Source organism: Aethalodelphis obliquidens, unplaced genomic scaffold (genome assembly GCF_003676395.1).
Source record: "Aethalodelphis obliquidens isolate GAN/ISIS:26980383/991018 unplaced genomic scaffold, ASM367639v1 scaffold105, whole genome shotgun sequence".
Lineage (NCBI taxonomy): Eukaryota > Metazoa > Chordata > Mammalia > Artiodactyla > Delphinidae > Aethalodelphis > Aethalodelphis obliquidens.
The window spans coordinates 2118872-2139531 of NW_020838049.1; the positions used below are offsets into that span (position 1 = coordinate 2118872).

The 20660-nt window shown below is 33.0% G+C and overlaps 1 protein-coding gene across 6 annotated transcripts in view; it reads right to left on the reverse strand.

Annotated features, from left to right (window-relative positions):
• TRPM7 (transient receptor potential cation channel subfamily M member 7) overlaps positions 1–20660 on the reverse strand; it is a 120942-nt gene that overhangs the window by 43687 nt on the left and 56595 nt on the right. For 4 of the 6 annotated variants that reach the window (XR_003430740.1, XM_027096673.1, XM_027096675.1 and 1 more), the window contains exons 12-20: positions 17301–17435; positions 13887–13940; positions 11194–11334; positions 10770–10904; positions 9904–10184; positions 8652–8880; positions 7410–7565; positions 7189–7332; positions 971–1099 (exon numbers count right to left, since the gene is read on the reverse strand). Coding sequence is in view for 5 of the 6 variants with exons in the window: in XM_027096673.1 (XP_026952474.1) it covers positions 971–1099; positions 7189–7332; positions 7410–7565; positions 8652–8880; positions 9904–10184; positions 10770–10904; positions 11194–11334; positions 13887–13940; positions 17301–17435 (1404 nt within the window). In the remaining variant the exon portion in view is untranslated. The remainder of the gene's footprint in view (positions 1–970; positions 1100–7188; positions 7333–7409; positions 7566–8651; positions 8881–9903; positions 10185–10769; positions 10905–11193; positions 11335–13886; positions 13941–17300; positions 17436–20660) is intronic. The other 2 variants (XM_027096674.1, XM_027096677.1) reach the window with 2 other exon arrangements.

Here is a 20660-nt window from a genome sequence, read left to right on the forward strand (position 1 = left end):
AGAGCTTCAAAATCATAGTGTATCAAAAGTAAATACTGAAAAGTCTCCCTTCCACTCTTCAACCCAGCCAACTAATTCTCCTTCCCACTAGAGGCAATCACTTTTATTACTATCTAATAAATCCTTGCAGAACTGTTTTATGAATAAAAAAATTATATGCAACTTGCTTTCACAATTTAACAACTTAATTTCTTCAAACATGTTAGTAAAACAACAGATTTCATAAACATATGGGCTGTGGCACTCAAAGGCATTTAAAATGCATAAGCTATTAAATTCCTATTATACCTAAGCGGGAGGGAAGTACAATGCCTTCTATTTTTGCAATTTCATGTACTCTCTAAATGTAGAGACATGAAATAATTCATATGTATTTAAATAACTGTGTTATAAAACAACATTTATATAGGTACTAGATTAAACAGAAAGTATAAAACTTTTTTAAAAACCTTTTTTTCCAAAATCAGGATATTAGAAAATTTACAATTTTAAACTGAAAACTCTGATAGACATAGGGATCTAAATCTAAATGATAATTCAATGGGCAATACAGTACACTTTAGAGCAGTACAACCTAAGAGCAAAGTAAGAATATAATTTATCTACCTGATTGGCTATATGTATATTTAATACTTTTTGAGAATGGCAAAGAACACAAATATGAATGTTGAGGAAATAAGACAAAAACAAATCTATTTTTTGAGACAAATCATTATCTTTGTAATTGTGACAAAGTTAACCACACAATCTCTATTCTTTGGCCATCACTTTTAGAACAGCAAAACCAAACAATCTATATACTTCAATAACATCACCTACTGGGTATATAGGTGGGTATATGAATATACTCACCTACATCATGGTTATGTGTGTGGGTATGAATAACATATACCCACACACATAACCAAAACAAAACGTAACACCCTCCATATATACACTAAGTTATTGGTAGGAAAAACTAAAGACATACCTCACGGACTTTCTCAATAGCATAGGTAAAAATATAAGCAATAACAATCCATTCTTGAACTGAAGGTAATTGTTCCATTTGTACAAGAACGACAAATGTATAAAGCATCAGAAATCCTAAGTATGCCAACTAATAAAAAAAGAAAATACAAGATATGAATAAAATTTATTATAAAATACAATTTCTTTACTATGAAAATTTCCAAGCATACACAAAAAAAGAGACGAAATGAGCCCCTGTGAAGTATCTCCCAGCTTCAATCATTAAAAAAGTTTCGGAAGTAACTCTTCTTCCATGCAGACATTTCATTTATCAATCAACCATTTATAAATGGTCCCCAGGGTAAAAGTGTGTTATTCTAGACTTTAGTTGACTTTTTAGTACTTCTCATAGGAAGAATTTTATAATACCAGGTTTATGTTCTCAGTATAGTCCACATAATTCCACTTAACTTATATTATACCTCAAGTATCATACTATAGAACTTCATCACCATCAAGAAACACATAATATGTGGCTCCTCCTTCCCCCAACCAAGTAGTGTTCCTAAGACAACTGGTATTGGATTAGCCAAACAGTTCCTTTGGTTTTTAAGTAAAAATAAAAGACACATTTTTCATTTTCACCAAGAACTTTATTGAACAACGTAGTCACCCTTTTGTTCCACTACCTTCTGCCATTTTTCAGGCAACTTCATAATTCCATCTTCCCAAAATTTTTGTATTTTTGAGCGAAGAACTGTTCCAGATGCCTTTTACAGTCTCCCAGGGAATGGACATTTTTTCCATTAAGAGAAGTTTGCAAAGGCCAAAATAAATGGAAATCTGAATGTGCATGTCTGGTGAATACGACGGATGAATGAGAACTACTCAGCCAAGCCATAAGAGTTCTTGCCTGGTCATCAAAGAAACATGTGCTCTTGTGGTATCCTGATGGAAGATTATGCATTTTCTGTTGACTAATTCCAGAAGCTTTTCATTGAGTGCTGCTTTCAGTTGGTCTAACTGGGAGCAGTACTTGTTGGAATTAATTGTTTGGTTTTCTGTAAGGAGCCCATAATAGAGGACTCCCTTCCAATCCCACCATATACACAACATCGCCTTCTCTGGATGAAGACCAGCCTTTGGTGTGGTTGGTGGTGGTTCATTTCACTTGCCCCATGATCTTTTCCAGTCCACATTATTGTACAGTATCCAGTTTTCATTGCCTGTCACATTTTAAAAACGGAATATTTTCGTTACATTTAAGTAGGGAATCGCATGCAGAAATACGGTCAAGAAGATTTTTTCCACTTATGTGGAATCCAAACATCAAAGTGATTAACATAACCAAGCTGGTGCAAATGATTTTCAACGCTTGATTTGGATATTTTGAATATGTCGGCTATCTCCCATGTGGTATAACGTTGATTGTTCTCGATGTCTTGATTTGATCGTTATCAACTTCAACTGTCTACCTGACCACGGAGCATCGTCCAGCGAGAAATCTCCAGCATGAAACTTCGCAAACCACTTCTGACATATTCAATCAGTCACAGCACCTTCTCCATACACTGCACAAATCTTTTTTTGCATTTCAGTTGTTTTTATCTTTCTTGAAACAATAAAACATAATATGCTGAAAATGTTGCTTTTTTTCTTCCGTCTTCAATATTAAAATGGCTACACAAAAATTCACCAATTTTGATAAGCTTTTTTTAAATGACGCTGATATGACAGCTGTCACAATACAGCCTAACAAAATTGTTTTGAATGAAGTTGAAGACAACTAAGTGCTACTACAGCCATCTTACAGAAAAGACCCAACGAATTTTTTGGCCAACCCAATATTTTCTTAGCTCCCAATCACTGAGGTTGAATCCCAAGAAATGTAAACAAATATGGAAAACATTCTCCCTAGGTAAGAGAACATCCCACCTTTGAGACTCTTAACAAGAAAGGTTATAAGGAGATGATAAGGAACAATATATAATAACATTTGAAGAGTCATTTCATTTCAGAGGAAAACCCAGACTCTCTGACCCTTGAACAATTGTGGCTGAGAATTCTCTCATCGTTTTCCTTGCCTCTACCAGTTTTAAAATAAGCCATATCTTTGATTTGAACTATGGTGGAGTAGAGAAGTAAACTGCAATATGCAAAGAAAGAAGAAAGAAATTCCTAGAGCCACCTGAATTGTCCATTTTTAAATAGTTGTTCATACGAATGCAAACATATGAAACCTATGTTATTTCCATTAGTGGAGACAGAATTTGGGGATTATATTAGGTAATTCAGATTTACAATTTCAACATCTGAACAAGATGGAGCAAGAAAATTTTCGTATTGGGAAGGAAGCGTAATGAATTAGTCTCAGGTTAATGGGTATGTGTGTAGGTGAGAAAGCAATGGTTGAAGGAACAAATTCTCAAATGTTCATATTAGCATAAAGTTAACAGAGAACTAACATTTGCATACTTTGGCAATTCAAAAAAAGCCTGATAATGATGAAAATGAAACACAACAAACATGACAACAAAAACCAAAAACAACTTAAAAGTTTTCCTGGGGAGTAAAAACTCATTCACTCGGCCCCTGGAAAAAAGTAGGCACCAATCTCGTGTGTTTCTCAGATGGAGTCCATTCCTCTATGGACATGTATGCTCTTTAACCTGGTAGTAAAATTTGTTCTTCCACTGGCAAGGGAAAAACCAATTATGTGACAGATAACCAAACATGTACTATGATTAAAGAAATAAGCTATCATACCACTGAAAAATAAAACTATATGAATAATCTAGATTACTTTTCACCATCAACTAACACTGCAGAAAGGTTTATTTCCAAAATTTTAACATTATCTGCAAAATCCAAAAGCACGAAGAAATTATAATTGTGTATCAGAGAACGTACTATTCTTTTAAGTGGAAAATGGATTTCCAGTGATCTAAGTTATATCAAGATTAGTATGGACTCTAAACCAAAAGTACCCTTAAAGCCTATCTTTTAAAAACATTTTGCTGGCTCTGCGGGGACCTGGGCTCCAGCTCCATTCCGGGCGGGGGGTGTGGGGCAGTGAGGGTGGGGCCGCTCCGCCCTCAGTCACTTGGGGGAGAGTGCAGAATGCATGGCCCCACCCCTAGGGGGTTCCTGGAGGGGGTGCCCCAAGCGGGGGGGGGGGGGGGGGCGCCCACTGCGGCCACAGCCCCAGCCAAATAATACCTAAATGTTGGAGTTTGGAGCAGAGAAAGGTTTACTGCAGGGCAATGCAAGAAGACTGGTGGCTCATGCCCCCCAAATCCCAAACTCCTGAAAGGGTTTCAGCAAAGCATTTTTAAAGGCCAGGAGCTGGTTATTCCTGAGACAAAGGATGAGAGAAATTGGCCTTTTCAGCATTTCAAAGTCAACTATGAAAGTTCGGCTTGTGGGTAGGAGCTGGTGAGGGAGATGTGCTGACACCTTTGAAGGTATATTCTCAAGATGCTGATGTGTTTCTTCAACATAATATTCATGAAAAAACAACCCAGAGCAGGAGGAAGAACAGGAGGAAATGGCAGCTTCTCAGGGACTGCTGACATTCCAAGATGTGGCCATAGATTTCTCTCAAGAGGAATGGGAATGACTGGACTTTGATCAATGGGAATTGTACAGGGACAGATGTTAGAGAGCTATAGGGATCTGGTCACCTTTTTGGAGCAAAAAAAGGATCTCTAGGATGTAAAGGAAATGGAGACAGTAGCCACATACCCAACTATGTCTTCTTACGACACCCAGATTTTGATGACCACAAAGTAGGCACGGAAGATTTATTCCAAAAAATGCTGCTGGGAAAACATGAAAGTTGTCGACTTGGAAATTTAAACTGCAATATACTGTGTATGGTCTTAACCAAGAGCTCTATTTTTCAATAACTACAACAGCATTTATAATGGAACAACAAGCTATCCCTGCATTGAATCAGACAATAACTTTGACCAAGACTCAAGTCTTATGAAACATCAGGGCACTGAATTTTCAGAAAACCATTCTAAAAGTAATAAATACAGGAATGTCTTTTACCAAAGCTCAAATATTACTACATATAAGAGGATTCATATTGGAGAGAAGACTTACAAATGTAGTGAATGTGATAAAGGTTTTAATCAGTCTTCAACATCAACTTACTCAACATCAGAGTATTCATACTAGAGAGGAATATTACAAGTGTAATAAATGTAGGAAAGTCTTTAATCAATCATTAAATCTAAGTAGACAAAGGAAAATTCATACTGGAGGGAAACTTTATAAATGTAAAGACTGTGGAAAAGCCTTCAAATGGTGCTCAAAATGTACTCAACATCAGAGAATTCATACTGGGGAGAAACTATACAAATGTAAAGAATGTGGCAAAGCCTTTACCCAGGGCTCAAATCTTAAGCAGCATCAGATAATTCACACTGCAGAGAAGACTTACAAAAGTACAGAATGTGGCAGTACCTATAATCAGCATTCATATCTTATTCAGCAGAGATCTCATACTGGAAAGAAACCTTACAAATGTAGCAAATGTGGCAAAGCCTTTAACTGGCTCTCAAAAACATCAGAAAATAACAGTAGAAAAAGTAGAAAAAAACCATAATAGCAAAAAACATACAAATGTAGAGAATGTGACAAAGCCTTCAACCAGACCTGTTACCTCGCTCAACATCAGAGAATCCATAGTGGAGAGAAACCCTACAAATGTAATAAGTGATGAAAGACATCAGTCCTAAATGTATACTTCAGAAAACACCTGAGGAGTTCACAGTGGAAAGAAACTTGAATGATGAAAAAAATGTGAAAGTACTTAATCAAAAATCAAATCTAAACAAATATCAGAATACATAGTAGAAAACATTAAAGTCAGTAACTTTTCTGGCGTTACTCTAATTGAGAATATTACAGAAAATAATCTAAAGTTAAAACACTTATAAAATTTGTTTGTGGTATTGATCACAGGATCACAGGGAATGATGTTTGGGCAGGTGTAATTATTATCAGCATCTTTTTTATACTGGCATTATTTGAGATTATTTGAAAATAATACTAGGTAGGAATCATTTATTTTTACTACTCCATGGATGTTTAAAGAGCCTGTAATGTAAAATGTACAATGAAAATCTAAATGGAGATGACATCTGTCATTGATTTAAATCATTCCTATAGATCACCATTAGTTAAGTGTTCAGGGAATCATTCTTTGTATTAAAGACAGAGGATCACTGTAAATTTTAAATAGTTGTGACCATTTGCTTTTAGGATAAAAGGATGTTAATTCATTAAAATCTTGATAAACATTCATTAAATCAACAGAAAGTCATGAATATAAGTTGGCATATTTGAAACAAATACATCTTCATCAATAACTAAGAAAAATACAGGTAACCCTTCCATAAGAAGTTATAAAATTACTGTACATCCATGTTTACTAAATAACTAGGCTTCTTTGTGTAAATCAAAAAAATCACAATTCTCAGATCATTCTATCCAAAGAACAAGAATTCTTCTGAATTACTGTAATCTGTATTTTGATAGAGAATCATAGATGGATTGTTAACGGTTTATTTAGACCATGTAGGAACTTAATACGTTAACTAATAAAACTGAATGGTTTTTAATGTGGTAAAAACAATTTTTGCTCAATTTTAAAATATACCATGTTACTAATTCAAAAAGATACATGCACCCCAATGTTCATAGCAGCATTATTTACAATTGCTAAGATATGGAAGCAACCTAAGTGTCCATCAACAGATGAATAGACAAAGATGTGGTAAATATATACAATGGAATATTACTAAGCCATAAAAAAGAATGAAGTTTTGCCATTTGCAGCAACATGGATGGACTTGGAGGGTATTATCTTAAGTGAAGTCAGACAGAGAAAGACAAGTATTGTATGATATCACTTATACGTGGAATCTTAAAAATACAACAAACTAGTGAATATAACAAAAAAGAAGCAGACTCACAGATATAGAGAACAAACTAGTAGTTACCAGTGGGGAGAGGGAAGGGGGGGAGGGGCAATATAAAGGTAGGGGATTAAGAAGTACAAGCTATTAGGTATAAAATAAGCTACAAGGATATATTGTACAACATGGGGACTATAGCCAATATTTTATAATTTTATAAATGGAGTATAACCTTTAAAATTGTGAATCACTATATTATACACTGTAACATATAGTATCAATTATACTTCAATAAAAAAAATCATACCGTGTTAAACCAGAATTTTACAATTGGTGCATGATAAAAGGCATAAAACTTCCGTGTGATTGGAAGCTTTTTTGATTTTATTTGTATCTCCAATTCATTCTTCCCTTCATTCCTGTCCAATATTCTTACTTCTTTAAATACTTCCTAAAATAAAAAGAACATTTATTGTACATTTATTCACAACAAATTTATATTTACTTTAAATTTTTTCTCCTCCTTACCATGGGAATCTCTTCTGTTATGTTTTGAAAGTTGTTCTCACTATCTTCCATTGTCATTTGATGAGCATCTTGAGATTGTGGAATATGAGACATTTCAGCCTTAGTTTTATATTCTAACATTAATATGGCAGGTGGAACTAAAATGCTTAGTATGACCTAAAAATTTTAGAAACACAAAAGTTTACATTTTAAAATTAATGGCCTTCAAGAATATAATAAAGGCAATAAAAAGGTATACAATCTCCTGATTATTAGTTAGCCATTTTTCCCCTGGTGGTGCAGGGAAAAAAAACTTCATTTTACTTATATATAAAGAGGCCAGGTTGAATTGTTTTAAAGAGTAACAAAACATTTGAGTATTATGATATAAGGGTATAGAAAAGATTTAATAATTATTATACACTTGTCCTGTTAAAAAATCAGGTTACAATTTGTTCAGAAAATACATTTTTGTCTAAATAAAATGTAAGCCTTATGAAGTTAATATGTGCTTAATTTTATCCTAAATCTCTCTGCAAGTGTTCCATGTCACAACGTGATTACTCAGCTTGTGCCTCTATAAACAAAAAGGTTTATTTCCAAAATTTTATGTATTACCTGCAAAATCCTCAAGCACAAAGAAATTATAATTGTGTGTCAGGGTTTCTATTATAATTGTATATCAGGGTTAATCCTTCACCATTATTTTTAGTATATGATCAGTATTTATTATCCACTTACAATGATCAGTGATTAAACTACTTGCCTGATTTCTGCCTTCTATATTTCTATACCTTTTTTCAGACATAAAATAACAAAAAGGAAAGTTTAAAGTAAAATCTCTCACTAATGAAACTGAAAGTACCAGACAACATTTTACCCCAATTTTTAACCATAAAAACCGAGCAGATCCAATATACTTCAAGCAAATTAAAAGTAACAGATTATTAAGTTAGTAGATAGGTCCTGAATTTTAGAATTTGGGAATCATCTTTTCATAAAGCAACAACTTTTTTTTCATGGCTGCTATAAATGCCAATACTCCCATTTGTTGCTCTCATGCTCCTGGCTCAGACTGGGGAAACAATCACTATACACCACACCTGAAAAGGATTCAGAGTGAAGACTAAGAGGGATAAAATGCCAACACCGCAACCCCTACCACCCTCACAAATCAAGGCATTTTACTATACAGCTGAGCTAATTCCTCTGTTCTTTTTTATCTAATCACACACTTTATATTAAATTATTTCTAAGGTATACCTTGTACCAGGAATTTTTCCTCATATTCAGCCTTCCCATCCACATATCAGATAACAACATTTGTGTACAGGTGTGGGCTACAAAAGGTCTAAGTCTTGAAGAAACTGCTAACTTAAGACAGGTGGAATTACTCCAATTTTTCAGTTCGTAAGTGAGCAATTTCATAGCCATGGTTTCATCTTGTCTGAAGGATTGTTCTAATAATTCAACTGCCAGTTGACCAAAATCACTATCAAAAGATAAAAGCCAAAACATATTCAGATTACCAAATTGCAGTTTTAAACCATTATCCTTAAGTCATTCATAACATGTTCCAGTTTTTAGTATTTTCACACACACACTTAGGGAAATGTGAGGCATCAGAATCATAGTAGCCCTACGTTTTCAGATATCCACTACTATGTGAAAATCACAAAATATTAAAATATGCCACATTAGGAACAAGACTGAAAATGTGACTCCGGAGCACTTTCCCCCGGTCCTAGAAATAAACCTATAGACTCACAGGAAACCAAAACTGACAATATTCAGATGCTCTGTTCAGAAAGTCTCTATATAATATTTCAAACACAGAAGAGGGTTGGTACCCAGTAGAGAGGAAGAATAATGTGAATAGGGACTAACCTAATATGAAGAACATCTTAATCTTAAATCCCTGGTAACATGATCACAGGATCTCTATTTGAGTTATTTCCAGTAACAACTCTTACTCTCTTCCAAAGACAGCCCATTTTGGGGGAAGGTGGTCCTATTCTCTATTATAAAGCTTCCTACAAACTACCTTTCTAGCTTAATATTCTATTACTCCCCTAAGTAGACTGTAAAACTTGTGAACTATTTTATTCTTCTACGTATGTAGTCCCACCAGCTGAAATGCCCTTCCAGCTGAATTAAATTTATTTCCTTAGACTACAGCTCAAACCTCACTTTCTTCCTTTCCCCACCACTTCAAATGGAACTTTTCCTAATCTAATTGCTATTATGTACAACTAATTATTAAACTGATTTCTGGCATTTCTTCTTTCTTGTTGAGATATTTAACTCTTGAACTGCAAACAATATACATGCCTAGGCAGCAAAGTTTCTTTTTGAGTTTTTTAAAAAAAACTTAAACATTTAGAAAGTGGGTTTCTCTTAATTTTTCCAGTAAAATTATAATATGTAACCTAATTAGTGCATGGCACTATAATCTCCACTTAAACCCCCTCTATTTTGTATTTTAAAATGTTTCAAATGATAAAATGTAACTTACTTGGAATACTGTTTCAATTCCTCTGAAGTATCATCTACGAGGTCACTCTGCTTTGCTTCATATGCCATTGAACGATAGATCTTACAGGCAACTAATGCTTTAGCCATTGATTCTTCACCATGCTGCCACAAAAAACGGGCCATGACCTGCCTCTTCATAAGGCAAGCCCAAATTAGCAGTTCATTAAGTGGATAAGGAAAGCGCTTGGTTTCTGGATCATCAATATCTACAATTTCATCTTTGGTTCTTTTCTTCTTTCCTTCTTCCACAGCTGTATCAATCTTTAAGAGAAAATAAATGTTATAAGGCTCATCAAAATAAGGCCATAAGACATTCATGTGAGAATTTTAATAAAATACCCTTTATTATTCAATTTCATACAGCTGCACAAATCAAAATAGCATAAATTTTACACACTTGATTTTTATTATAGCTATTCATTTTATAGAAATGTCATTTCCAAAAAAATGTCTTTGCAACGAAGTTTTCCAGGATTAAAGAAAGGGCCTAAATATTTCAACTAATATCCAATAAAACACAGTATTAATAAAAGGAAAGTCTGGATAACACCTCTGTCTTGCATGTTGTTAATCAAGTAAATATGGAATAAAAGGAGGCAGTTAAGCAATAATCAAAGCATCTAAAAATTCTGGTCATTATCATAGTTAAATACTAAAAAATAACAGAATCATTAACAATGAATATCTTTTGGCATATAGGAAAATGAATAATCAAGGATATAATACCATATCTAAAAACAAAAGATAATTCTTACTAAAACAAGTAGTTTTTTGCTTCATAATACTAAGTAATTTAGAAAGAACAAAATGTGAAAGCCAGAAAGGGTAATATTTAAACAAATATACCTTTGGTCGGTAGGGCTGTGCTGTTTTAATGAAATGATTATGCCTCATTTTTTCCTTTTTATCTGCTCTATTGCCAAAAGATTCCTGACTCTTTCGCAATTGAGGAGTGCTGCTGGAGGTATTTCTGCCAGACCTCTGAAAACAAAAGCTTATTAGATTTTATAGATTTAAATATGCTGTTATGCTATAAAAAAATCAGTTTTTACTCATGTATGTATATATAAATATGTGTACGCACACCAAAAAAAATATATAGTTTCTTCAGGATTTCAATTACAAAATATTTCTAACTACTCTTAGTTTAAAATCTCATGTTTTTAAGGCAATCCCACTTTTACCATTCTAAGTAATTTTTAACTTTTAAAGTGTGTAAGTTCATTTTAAAGCACATCTATAGACTTCCCCCCAAATATTAATTACATACCCGATTATTTCCACCAAGACTATTATATATTAATCGAAAACGTTTCCGAGTGTAGGTGCATCTATAGGTTCCTCCCATAAGATATTCAATAACAAGTCCTATATCAATTAGAGTGATCTTATATCCTGGAGGAAGATTCCCCTGAAAACAAAGCATTAGTTTTAAAAAGACAAAATAGTATTTCTCAATATTTCCATGCCATGCCTAGAAATGTGCCTACTACTCTCCAAAATAACAAATGTTTACTTGTTACAGGAAGCTGGAGTTGCCAGCAGCTAACTTTACAGAAGAAGGGAGTGATTTGTTTCTGTTTCCTTTTGTAAGAAGAGAGATTCTGAAGTTTTGAAGTCCCAACGGTGTGGCTCAGGACAGGAGTATGGCTTACAACAGGAAGACAATTCGATCTCTCCACTGTACTAATACTTCACACACACAGGCAAAGAAACCTCTAAGTGCCAAGTATTCTGTTTCGCCGTGGCACATGAGTTGCATTTTCCTGCATAAATAATGCTATAAATGTTTCCTGAGGGGCCCATTAATACTTATAAATATTTTTAACCAAAATTATATTGGCCATATTGTAGATTACACGTTTTTATAGCCTTGACTAGAATTCAACTGCCGCCTATAACATTGTTCAGAGATAAAAATTCATTTTCCCAGGGTATCAATTTACAAATGAACTTTTGGAACATAATCCATTTGTGAGTTTGGAAAGACAGTTTCAGAATGAATTATTGGTTAAAGGGTTTAATCATCAGATGAGTTATATATGTTAACCAATTCTGCCCTCTTACACCATCCATCACCATTCTTTTCATTTCCCTAATTATAACTTCATGAACTTAGTACTTTTTAAAATGCTTATACTTTTTATATTTTGGCTGCATCTGTGAAGTTTCTAATTTCTAGATACCTATATTCTTTAGATCGCTAATTTAAAAACTAATCAAAAAACATATTTTCACCTTAAATACAAGATTTTTGTTTTTATTTCATCTTAAGCAACCTCAAAATATGCTCTATGATTAAGGATGTCAGGTATGATAGATATTTTAGTTTTATTTTTTTTTAAATCTGACAAATACCCTTATGTTATGAATTCACTTGTATGGGAAATAATTTAAGGAAAATAATGTGAGTTATCTAAAAAAAAGATAAGCAATTTCTCAAGCTATACAAATAACTCTTAGAAAACTCATTAATTTGAATTAGAAAATATTCAATTACTGCTTTTACTTCAGGATTTTTCACTTATGCAAGTAGAAAAACTGGGCTTATTATTATAGCCATCAATGTAAAAGAAGTTAACATATAACAAATCTCCTATGTGAGGTTCCCAGAATTAATAACTATAGTTCTGCTAAACCACGTAAGTAAATCATAATGCAAATGTGTTTAAGAAATCCCTGGACTGAAGGTCTCCCTCATTATTCAAGCTTTCTGGGAAGAAAAAAAAAAAAAAGAAAGCTTTAGTTACTTAAACAAAACAAACAAAAATTAATGTGAACTGTCCAGAATAGGAAAATCTACAGAGATAGAAAAGAATTAACAGTTGCTTAGGGTGGGCTCAGAGGCAAGGAGTAGACAAGTAGCAGGAATGGGGAGAGACTGCTAATGGGTATGAAGTTACTTTGGGGGGTACTGTAAATACTCTAAAATTGTGGTGACGGTGGCACTACCCTAAATATAGAAAGTCACTGAACTATATATACACTTCACATGGATGAATGTTATGGTATGTGAAATACATTTCAATAAAGCTACAAAGAAAAGCACATGGAAAAAAATAAAAAAAATTTTAAGTGTGACAAAGTCTAAGTTCTTTCTATGAAATGTTAGTTTAGTATTAAACATATTACAAAACACAGAAAATGACATTTCTATCAAGTTTTCCATTTTTTAATAGTATACTCACACTTAATGGCAAGTAAAACATTTGAATGAAGAATTCTAGAAGGAAAGCATTTCAGTTCAGAAACTTTAAAAATAATTCAGTTAACTAAATATGAGTACTTTTTCATCAAGGGAAATAAAACTATTGGATATCAATAGTTTAAATTGTTATAATTTTTAAATAAGCGTTTAAAACTATTAATTCACAGAGAATTCAGTAGAAAAGAAGAGGAATATCAGTGTATCAAATTTAGTCACCACAGAATGGCTTCAGACCATATGAGAGCCTTATATATGAAATCACTACCAATACTGAATATAAAAGAAGGGGGAAGAGGGAGAGAGACAGAGATGGTGGCGGGGGGCGGGAGAAAGACATACACAGAAAGAAAGACAGAACATTTACAGCCTTTTTATTGGCAAAATCTGCCATTGAAGATCACCAATCTGTGTTTCTCTCAATGTCCTTTACATGCCCAGGGAACAAATTTCTTCTTAACACAGACAATGAAGACCTTCCTTTATGAACAAATGAGCATTAAGAAATTCATCATACTGTATCCTGGATGACTAGAAGCTCAGATTTTAATTTCATAAACTTTCCTTTCTCTTGATTTCTGATACATTATGCTCTTTACTCCTGTATTACTACAAATTTATCCCTTATTTTAATCTCGATCTAAAAAAAGTCACTTTATTGCTAATTTTAAGATGCACTGAAATGCTTTCTAGAAACAGATGAAGTATAAATGACTTTTTTAAAATAACATTTTTCGAAAACAAAAATAATCTTTTACCTGTTTGACATCTCGAACAAGATGAAATAGCATTGGATTAGTTGGGCCTTGTTTCTTTAAGGAGAAAATAATTAGAGCAAACTATTATTTTTCTTCTAAAATAACTTAAACAACTTCCTCTTTGTTACAGGACTTTTGTTCTTACACAAATTATATTGTTTTTGAGTTATACAAGTTCTGTTCATAAAATGGAACAAAGAAAAAGATGTAACTATTTCATGTTGTCATATTTACCTTTCACAAGATATATAATTTCTTATGCTCTTACATTTTTACTTATGCAAAACACAAAAGCTTTTCTTTTCTAAAAGTCATGCAAACATTGCAAGCTTCACAATTATATGTTAAATTTAATTTATATTTCATTGATAATGGAGGCATACATTCTCTTTCCTCTTGTTAAAATGTCTGTACCTCTGTTTCTGCCACTAATCATCAAGCTGTAGCAATACATTAAATATTTTGGGTAACAAACTTTTAACATTTATATAGGCCATCTTTTCCCTATTATCTTAATTCTATTTAAATATAATATTACAGTAGACTAATGACAAGTTTCATTTTTACATTAATCTTATTTTGATGGTATCCTGTATTTTGAAAAAATACCCAGGAGTATATGTTCCCCCATCAAAACTGAGATAAATGGGCCAAAAAGATATTCTTCTAAACTTTTTGGACAGTGCTCTGACCTATATGAAATTTACTGCAATTGATTCTATGTAGCACAAATCAAGAGAATTATTGTCAATACTTTAAATCTATTGTTTAAAAGAAATACCAAATGAGATTTTTCTCCCACCACTGTGTTACTGTTAATTTTTATGAGGTCATTGTAGTAATCAATTCAATGTACTTCTCCATTTTGATTACATATACTTGGTAATACATTTTCAAATCTAAGTGGGTAAACTTATTATTCCTTTGAAAACAATATTATTTTCTTTGATTTTACTGGCTTTCAAATTCTATATAATATCTAAAGATGGCTATAACTGATACTGCATTCTTTTTACAGTATTTAGTCTATAGACTTAAGAGCTGAGTTCCCTCAGCTCATTCTCCCCTGTAAGTTAATTTTTTTAATTTAAAATGTCATTTATTTTTAACATAAAGAAACTTAGTAGAAATATTTACAAAAAATTGGTAATATTTTAGTGCACTTAGCCTTACAAAATATTTACAGCTCAAACATTTCTGAAATGCAAAGGATTATAAAAAATAAAGACAGAAGGCCTGTAAGTTAATTTTTTAAAAATAAATGTGTCTTCTAAGTGAATGTGAATTATTTCATAGTTTTTAAGTATTAGGAAGCTTCATTGTATTTTCTCTAATAATATATAATCAGAGAGAAATGCAATTTTTGTAATTCTATTTTATCTTAATTCATTAATGTTTATTCATTAAATATAACTTCTTAGTAAAAAATAAGGATACTTTAACACAGCAGTTCTCAAAAGTACAATCTGGGGACTCCTAAAGGCCCCCAAGACCCTTTTAGGAGGCCCACAAGATCAAAAGTGTTTTCAGAATCATGTTAAAATGTTATTTGCATTTATTCATTCTCATTCTCTCAGTGTTCAGTGGAGTTTTCCAGAGGCTTCATGATGTGTGATATTAAATTCAAAAACAAACATGAGAATCCAGCTGCCTTCTATGAAACCAGACATTAAAGAGATTTGTAAGCCATAAAAGTATTCTACTCTCCTCATTAATTCTTTTTTGTTTTCTTGGGAAATGTTATATACATTAACATGTAATGGATTTATTATTTGTATTGAAGTACAAATTAATAAATATTTTTTAAATTTCTTGGTGTTACATTCCAATATGGTACATATCAACACACATAAGCAAAACCTCTCTAGAACAGCTCTTTGATGTCCTCAATAATTTTATGTAATAGGATCTTGATAACAAAAAGTTTGAGAACCACTGCTTTATCATGTTATATATAATCCCTTAAATTTAAAAAATTTTATCAATAATTGATGCTGAATGTTAACTATTATCTTAATAACTTTGAGTTATACAGTTAAAAAAATTACTTTCCTTGCTAATGGGATCAATTTTTATTTTTAGTGTTTTATATTTGCTTTACATTTCAGGGATAAACCTTACTTCGGCACAATGAATAATTTTTACATCTATTTGCTAGAGACAGTAGAACGCCAACAAATCCCTACTCAAAGGAAATTTACAATCCACAGTAGAAGACATAACTGTACTTAACAAACTGCACCACTGGGCTTCAATGTAGTACTGCCTCGGCATTTTAACTAGGTTCCAAACAAAGAATAAAATCCAGTAAGTGGGTAGTAGTAGCTGGAAGAAAAACACATACCAGCACTGTGTAAACAATTAATGCTTTTTTAAAAAGTTTATATTTTGGGGAAATAGTACGTAGATGACATAGTTGAAATATCCACTATGCGGAGGTGGGAGATAGGAATTAAAAGGCCAAGTGAGAGAGATAGCTGAGGCACAATTTCAAAAGCTGAAGAGCTCTGAAAATCAAGCGAAGGGTTTGAGTATTATTCGATACATACTGGGGAGCCATCAAAAGTTTTTAAACTGGGGAAAGATATGATAAAATATGTCACTATAAGAATATTTAGGTTAAAGATTTGAAAATAGACAAGGAAATGAGATTACTGAAGTAGTATAGGCTGGAAATGATTGAGTAGTACAAAGACATTAGGAATGAAAAGAAAGAGATAAATAGGTAGAAACTGATAAATAAAAGTAAACAGCTTTGCAGAGAAGTCAAAGTTAGAAAGCTAGGATTTGGTCCTAGTACTCCTCAAGGTATACTTCTATTAGTAATGAAAAGCCATTAAGAAGAGTAGTATTTACCCTCTCCAATGTTAGTGATATGAAATTTGAAACAAAATGAGAAAGGCTTTGTAAAAGGAATAATTAGTTTTCAGGAGCTCTTTAAAAGAAAAATTGAAAAACAGTACGTAAGCTGAAAGTACGACACCACAAGGTCAAAATCATGAATGTAAACAACAAAAAGGAGAAAAGAAAAAGCAATGTGTAATTTCTCCATGGGTCAAAGGAATCAAAAGAAATTTGGTGTAACAAATGACCACCAAGAAAAAGAAGAAATATAATGACTCTATAATTAAGAACTTGATCTTATAGTTTTAAAAAGGGTTGAGGTGAAGGAAAGGGTTAACACTAACGACATCTCTTTCCTATGTGGCTATGGTGACAGAGAAGGTCTCCAGAAACAGGGAAAGGGTTTCAGACTGTCATATAAACAATCTATACTAAGACTGGCTGTAATTTTTCCATGTAATCCAGCAAAATATTAAAGGTTTTACCAATAGGAATGAATATACTCAGGTAAAATGACACTTTCCAAAGATGATAAAGCTTAGTCCACAAAGAATTTTAACATACACTTACAGTGTTGTAAAGTTCTTCCAGTCTAGGAATGGTAAGGAATTTATGCATGCTTACTCCATTTTCAATAAGAAGTTTTACAAATGCAACTCTATCCATTACAAGAGCATCAAGCATAGCTTGTTCCAAGGATCCAACCTAAAACAGTATCAAAATTAATAAAATTATACAAACAGTTCTACATGCAAGTCCTTAGGATTTATACATATTTGTTCCTAAACAGTTTTAAAACAAAATAAAAAAGATGCAAAGTAATAAAAGGCTAGGACTTAAGGTATATAGGGAATAGATAAAAAGACCTCACTAGGGTAGCATTCCCTAAAAAACATTCTGTAGGACAGCAAGGGTTACGTGGGGGTGAAAACAAGAAAGAATCCACCATCAAGTAAATTTTGGGAAAAATACCTTAGAGCAATGGTTCTCAGTGTTTAAGAAAGGTTTTTTAGAGGGATCATTTCAATAATTGGGGGCCACTACTACATTTAATGGACACGGTCAAAAGATACCAGAAATCATGCAATATGACAGACAATGTCACTCAAAAAGGAATTGCCTTGTATCTCATACAACTTTCTATTATCCTGTTAGATTCTCACAAATGAAAATCCAGTAATTCTGCTTTACATATAAACACAAAGTATTCTGTCACAAACTTTCCAAAAATACAACTACTATGTAAGTCAGAAAAGATTGTACTTAGTTTTCTTTAGAACTTTAACAGAAACCATTCACCGTCAGAGAAAAATCGTATCTCTTAACAGCAATACAACATGCGGCACTGCAGTTTAATATAACACGCGTATCAGTCAGCATTTGTAGCGCTCCCTTGTAAGTTTTTAGAGACACTTTTACAGACTTCAACAGACACTGAATCAAACACTCTAAAATCAGTAAAGACACAAATACAGAAATTTCACTGAGAAGCATTATAAAAGTCATCTTATTAATGTAATAATATTAGTATGTTTAGTATTACTGATATATTAATATTTTAATAATACCTCATTGCTTCTGTAAAATTTTAAATATTTTGGTATCATAGGATAAAAAACTTTGTGAAAATCAATACCAGAATCACTGGGTTTGGGCTTCCCTGGTGGCGCAGTGGTTAAGAATCCGCCTGCCAATGCAGGGGACGGGTTCGAGCCCTGGTCTGGGAAGATCCCACATGCCGTGGAGCAACTAAGCCTGTGCGCCACAACTACTGAGCCTGGACTCTAGAGCCCATGACCCACAGCTACTGAGCCCGCGTGCCTAGAGCCCGTGCTCTGCAACAAGAGAAGCCACCGCAATAAGAAGCCTGCACACGGCAAACGAAGAGTAGCCCCCACTCCCCGCAACTAGAGAAAGCCCGCGTGCAGCAACAAACACCCAACGCAGCCAAAACTAAATAAATAAACTAAATAAATTTTTAAAAAATCATTGAGTTTTTTCACCTCTTGTTTTTAAATCTTTATTGTCTTCAAAAGTTTACCATACAACTATACAACTTCTCTACAGCAGTTTCTATTACCATTTCTTTACCCAATCTACCCGATTTCCATTACTTTGCAAAGGATAGGGTCTCCAAAATCTTTTTAGCATAAGACTAAATGCACGCCTTATGCATGATGGATGATGATCAGACAGCAGATATGTTTTCTGTCATTTTTTTTTCACCACTCAGTTCTATTTCATAACAAGGAAAATATTTTGGCATTGCACTTAAAAACAAGGCACAACTAACTTATAAGAATGTAATACTTATTCAATTTCTCATATATTAACAGCCTATAATTGATCATGGCATGTTATTCCTATTTTAGTTAAGATTATCTCCTACTTTCTCGTATCACATACAAATCTGATTTGTTATTAACTTATTCTAACATTAACAACATTTACTCTATTGCTCAGTTGGTCTTCTCTCCTTTCTTTTCTTACCCTGTACTTGTAAGGGGTGTTCTTCTGTTCCTCATGGGTTTTAAGTTACCAACAATAACATTCCTGTATTAGTCTGGTTAATTAAAAAAATCATCACCAAAACCTATGTCAAGGATCTTACCACCTATGTTTTCTTTTAAAAGTTTTATGGTTTCAGGTCTTATGTTCAAGTCTTTAATCCATTTTGAATTAATTTTTGTGTGTGGTATAAGACAGTGGTCAAGTTTCAGTCTTCTGCATGTGGCTGTCCAATTTGCCCAACATCAATAATTGAAAACACTGTCCTTCTCCCATTGTATATTCTTGACTACTCTGTCGTAAATTAATTGACCATATGTGCATGAGTTTATTTATGGGCTCTCTATTCTGTTCCACTGACCTATATACCTATTTTTATGCCAATACCATACTGTTTAAATTACCATAGCTTTGTGACACAGTCTGACATCAGGAAGCATAATGCCTCCAGTTTTGTTCTTCTTTCTCAAGATTGTTTTGGCTATTCAGGATCTTTTGTGGTTCCATACAAATTTTAGAATTGCTTGTTTTATTTCTGTGAAAAATGCCATTGGAATTTCGATAGAGATTGCACGGAATCTGTAGATTGCTTTGGGTAGTATAGACATTTTAGCAATACTAATTCTCCCAATCAATGAGCACAAAATATCTTTCCATTTCTCTGTATCTTCTTCAATTTCTTTCATCAACATATTATAGTTTTTAGTTCACAGATCTTTCACCTCCTTGGTTGAATTTATTCCTAGGTAATTTATTCTTTTTGATGCAATTGCAAGTGGGATTGTTTTCTTAATTTCTCTTTCAGATATTTTGTTATTAGTGTATAGAAACACAACAAATTCATGCATATTTATTTTGTATCCTACAACTTTGCTGAACTCATTTATTAGTTCTAACAGTTTTTTGGTGAAGTCTTTAGGGTTTTCTACACATAGTATCATGTCATCAGCAAAGAGTGACAGTTTTATTTCTTCCTTTCCAATTTAGATGCCTTTTATTACTTTTTCCTTCCTAACTGCGGTGGCTAGGGCTTCCAATACTATGCTGAATAAAAGTAGCAAGAGCGGGCATCCTTGTCTTGTTCCTGTTCTTAGAGGAAAAGCTTTCAACTCTTCACCATTGAATATGATGTTAGCTGTAGGCCTTTATTATGTCATATATGCCTTTATTATGTTGAGGTGCCTTCCCTCTATACCTGCTTTGTTGAGAGTCTTTATCATAAATGGATATAGAATCATGTGAAATGTTTTTTCTGTATCCACTGAGTTGATTATACGATTTTTATCATCGTTTTTCTTAATGTGATATATCACGTTGACTGATTTGCAGATCCCCGGAATAATCCCACTTGATTATGGTATATGGTCCTTTGAAAGTATTGTTGAATTCAGTTTCCTAAATATTCTGAAGATTTTCAAAAGA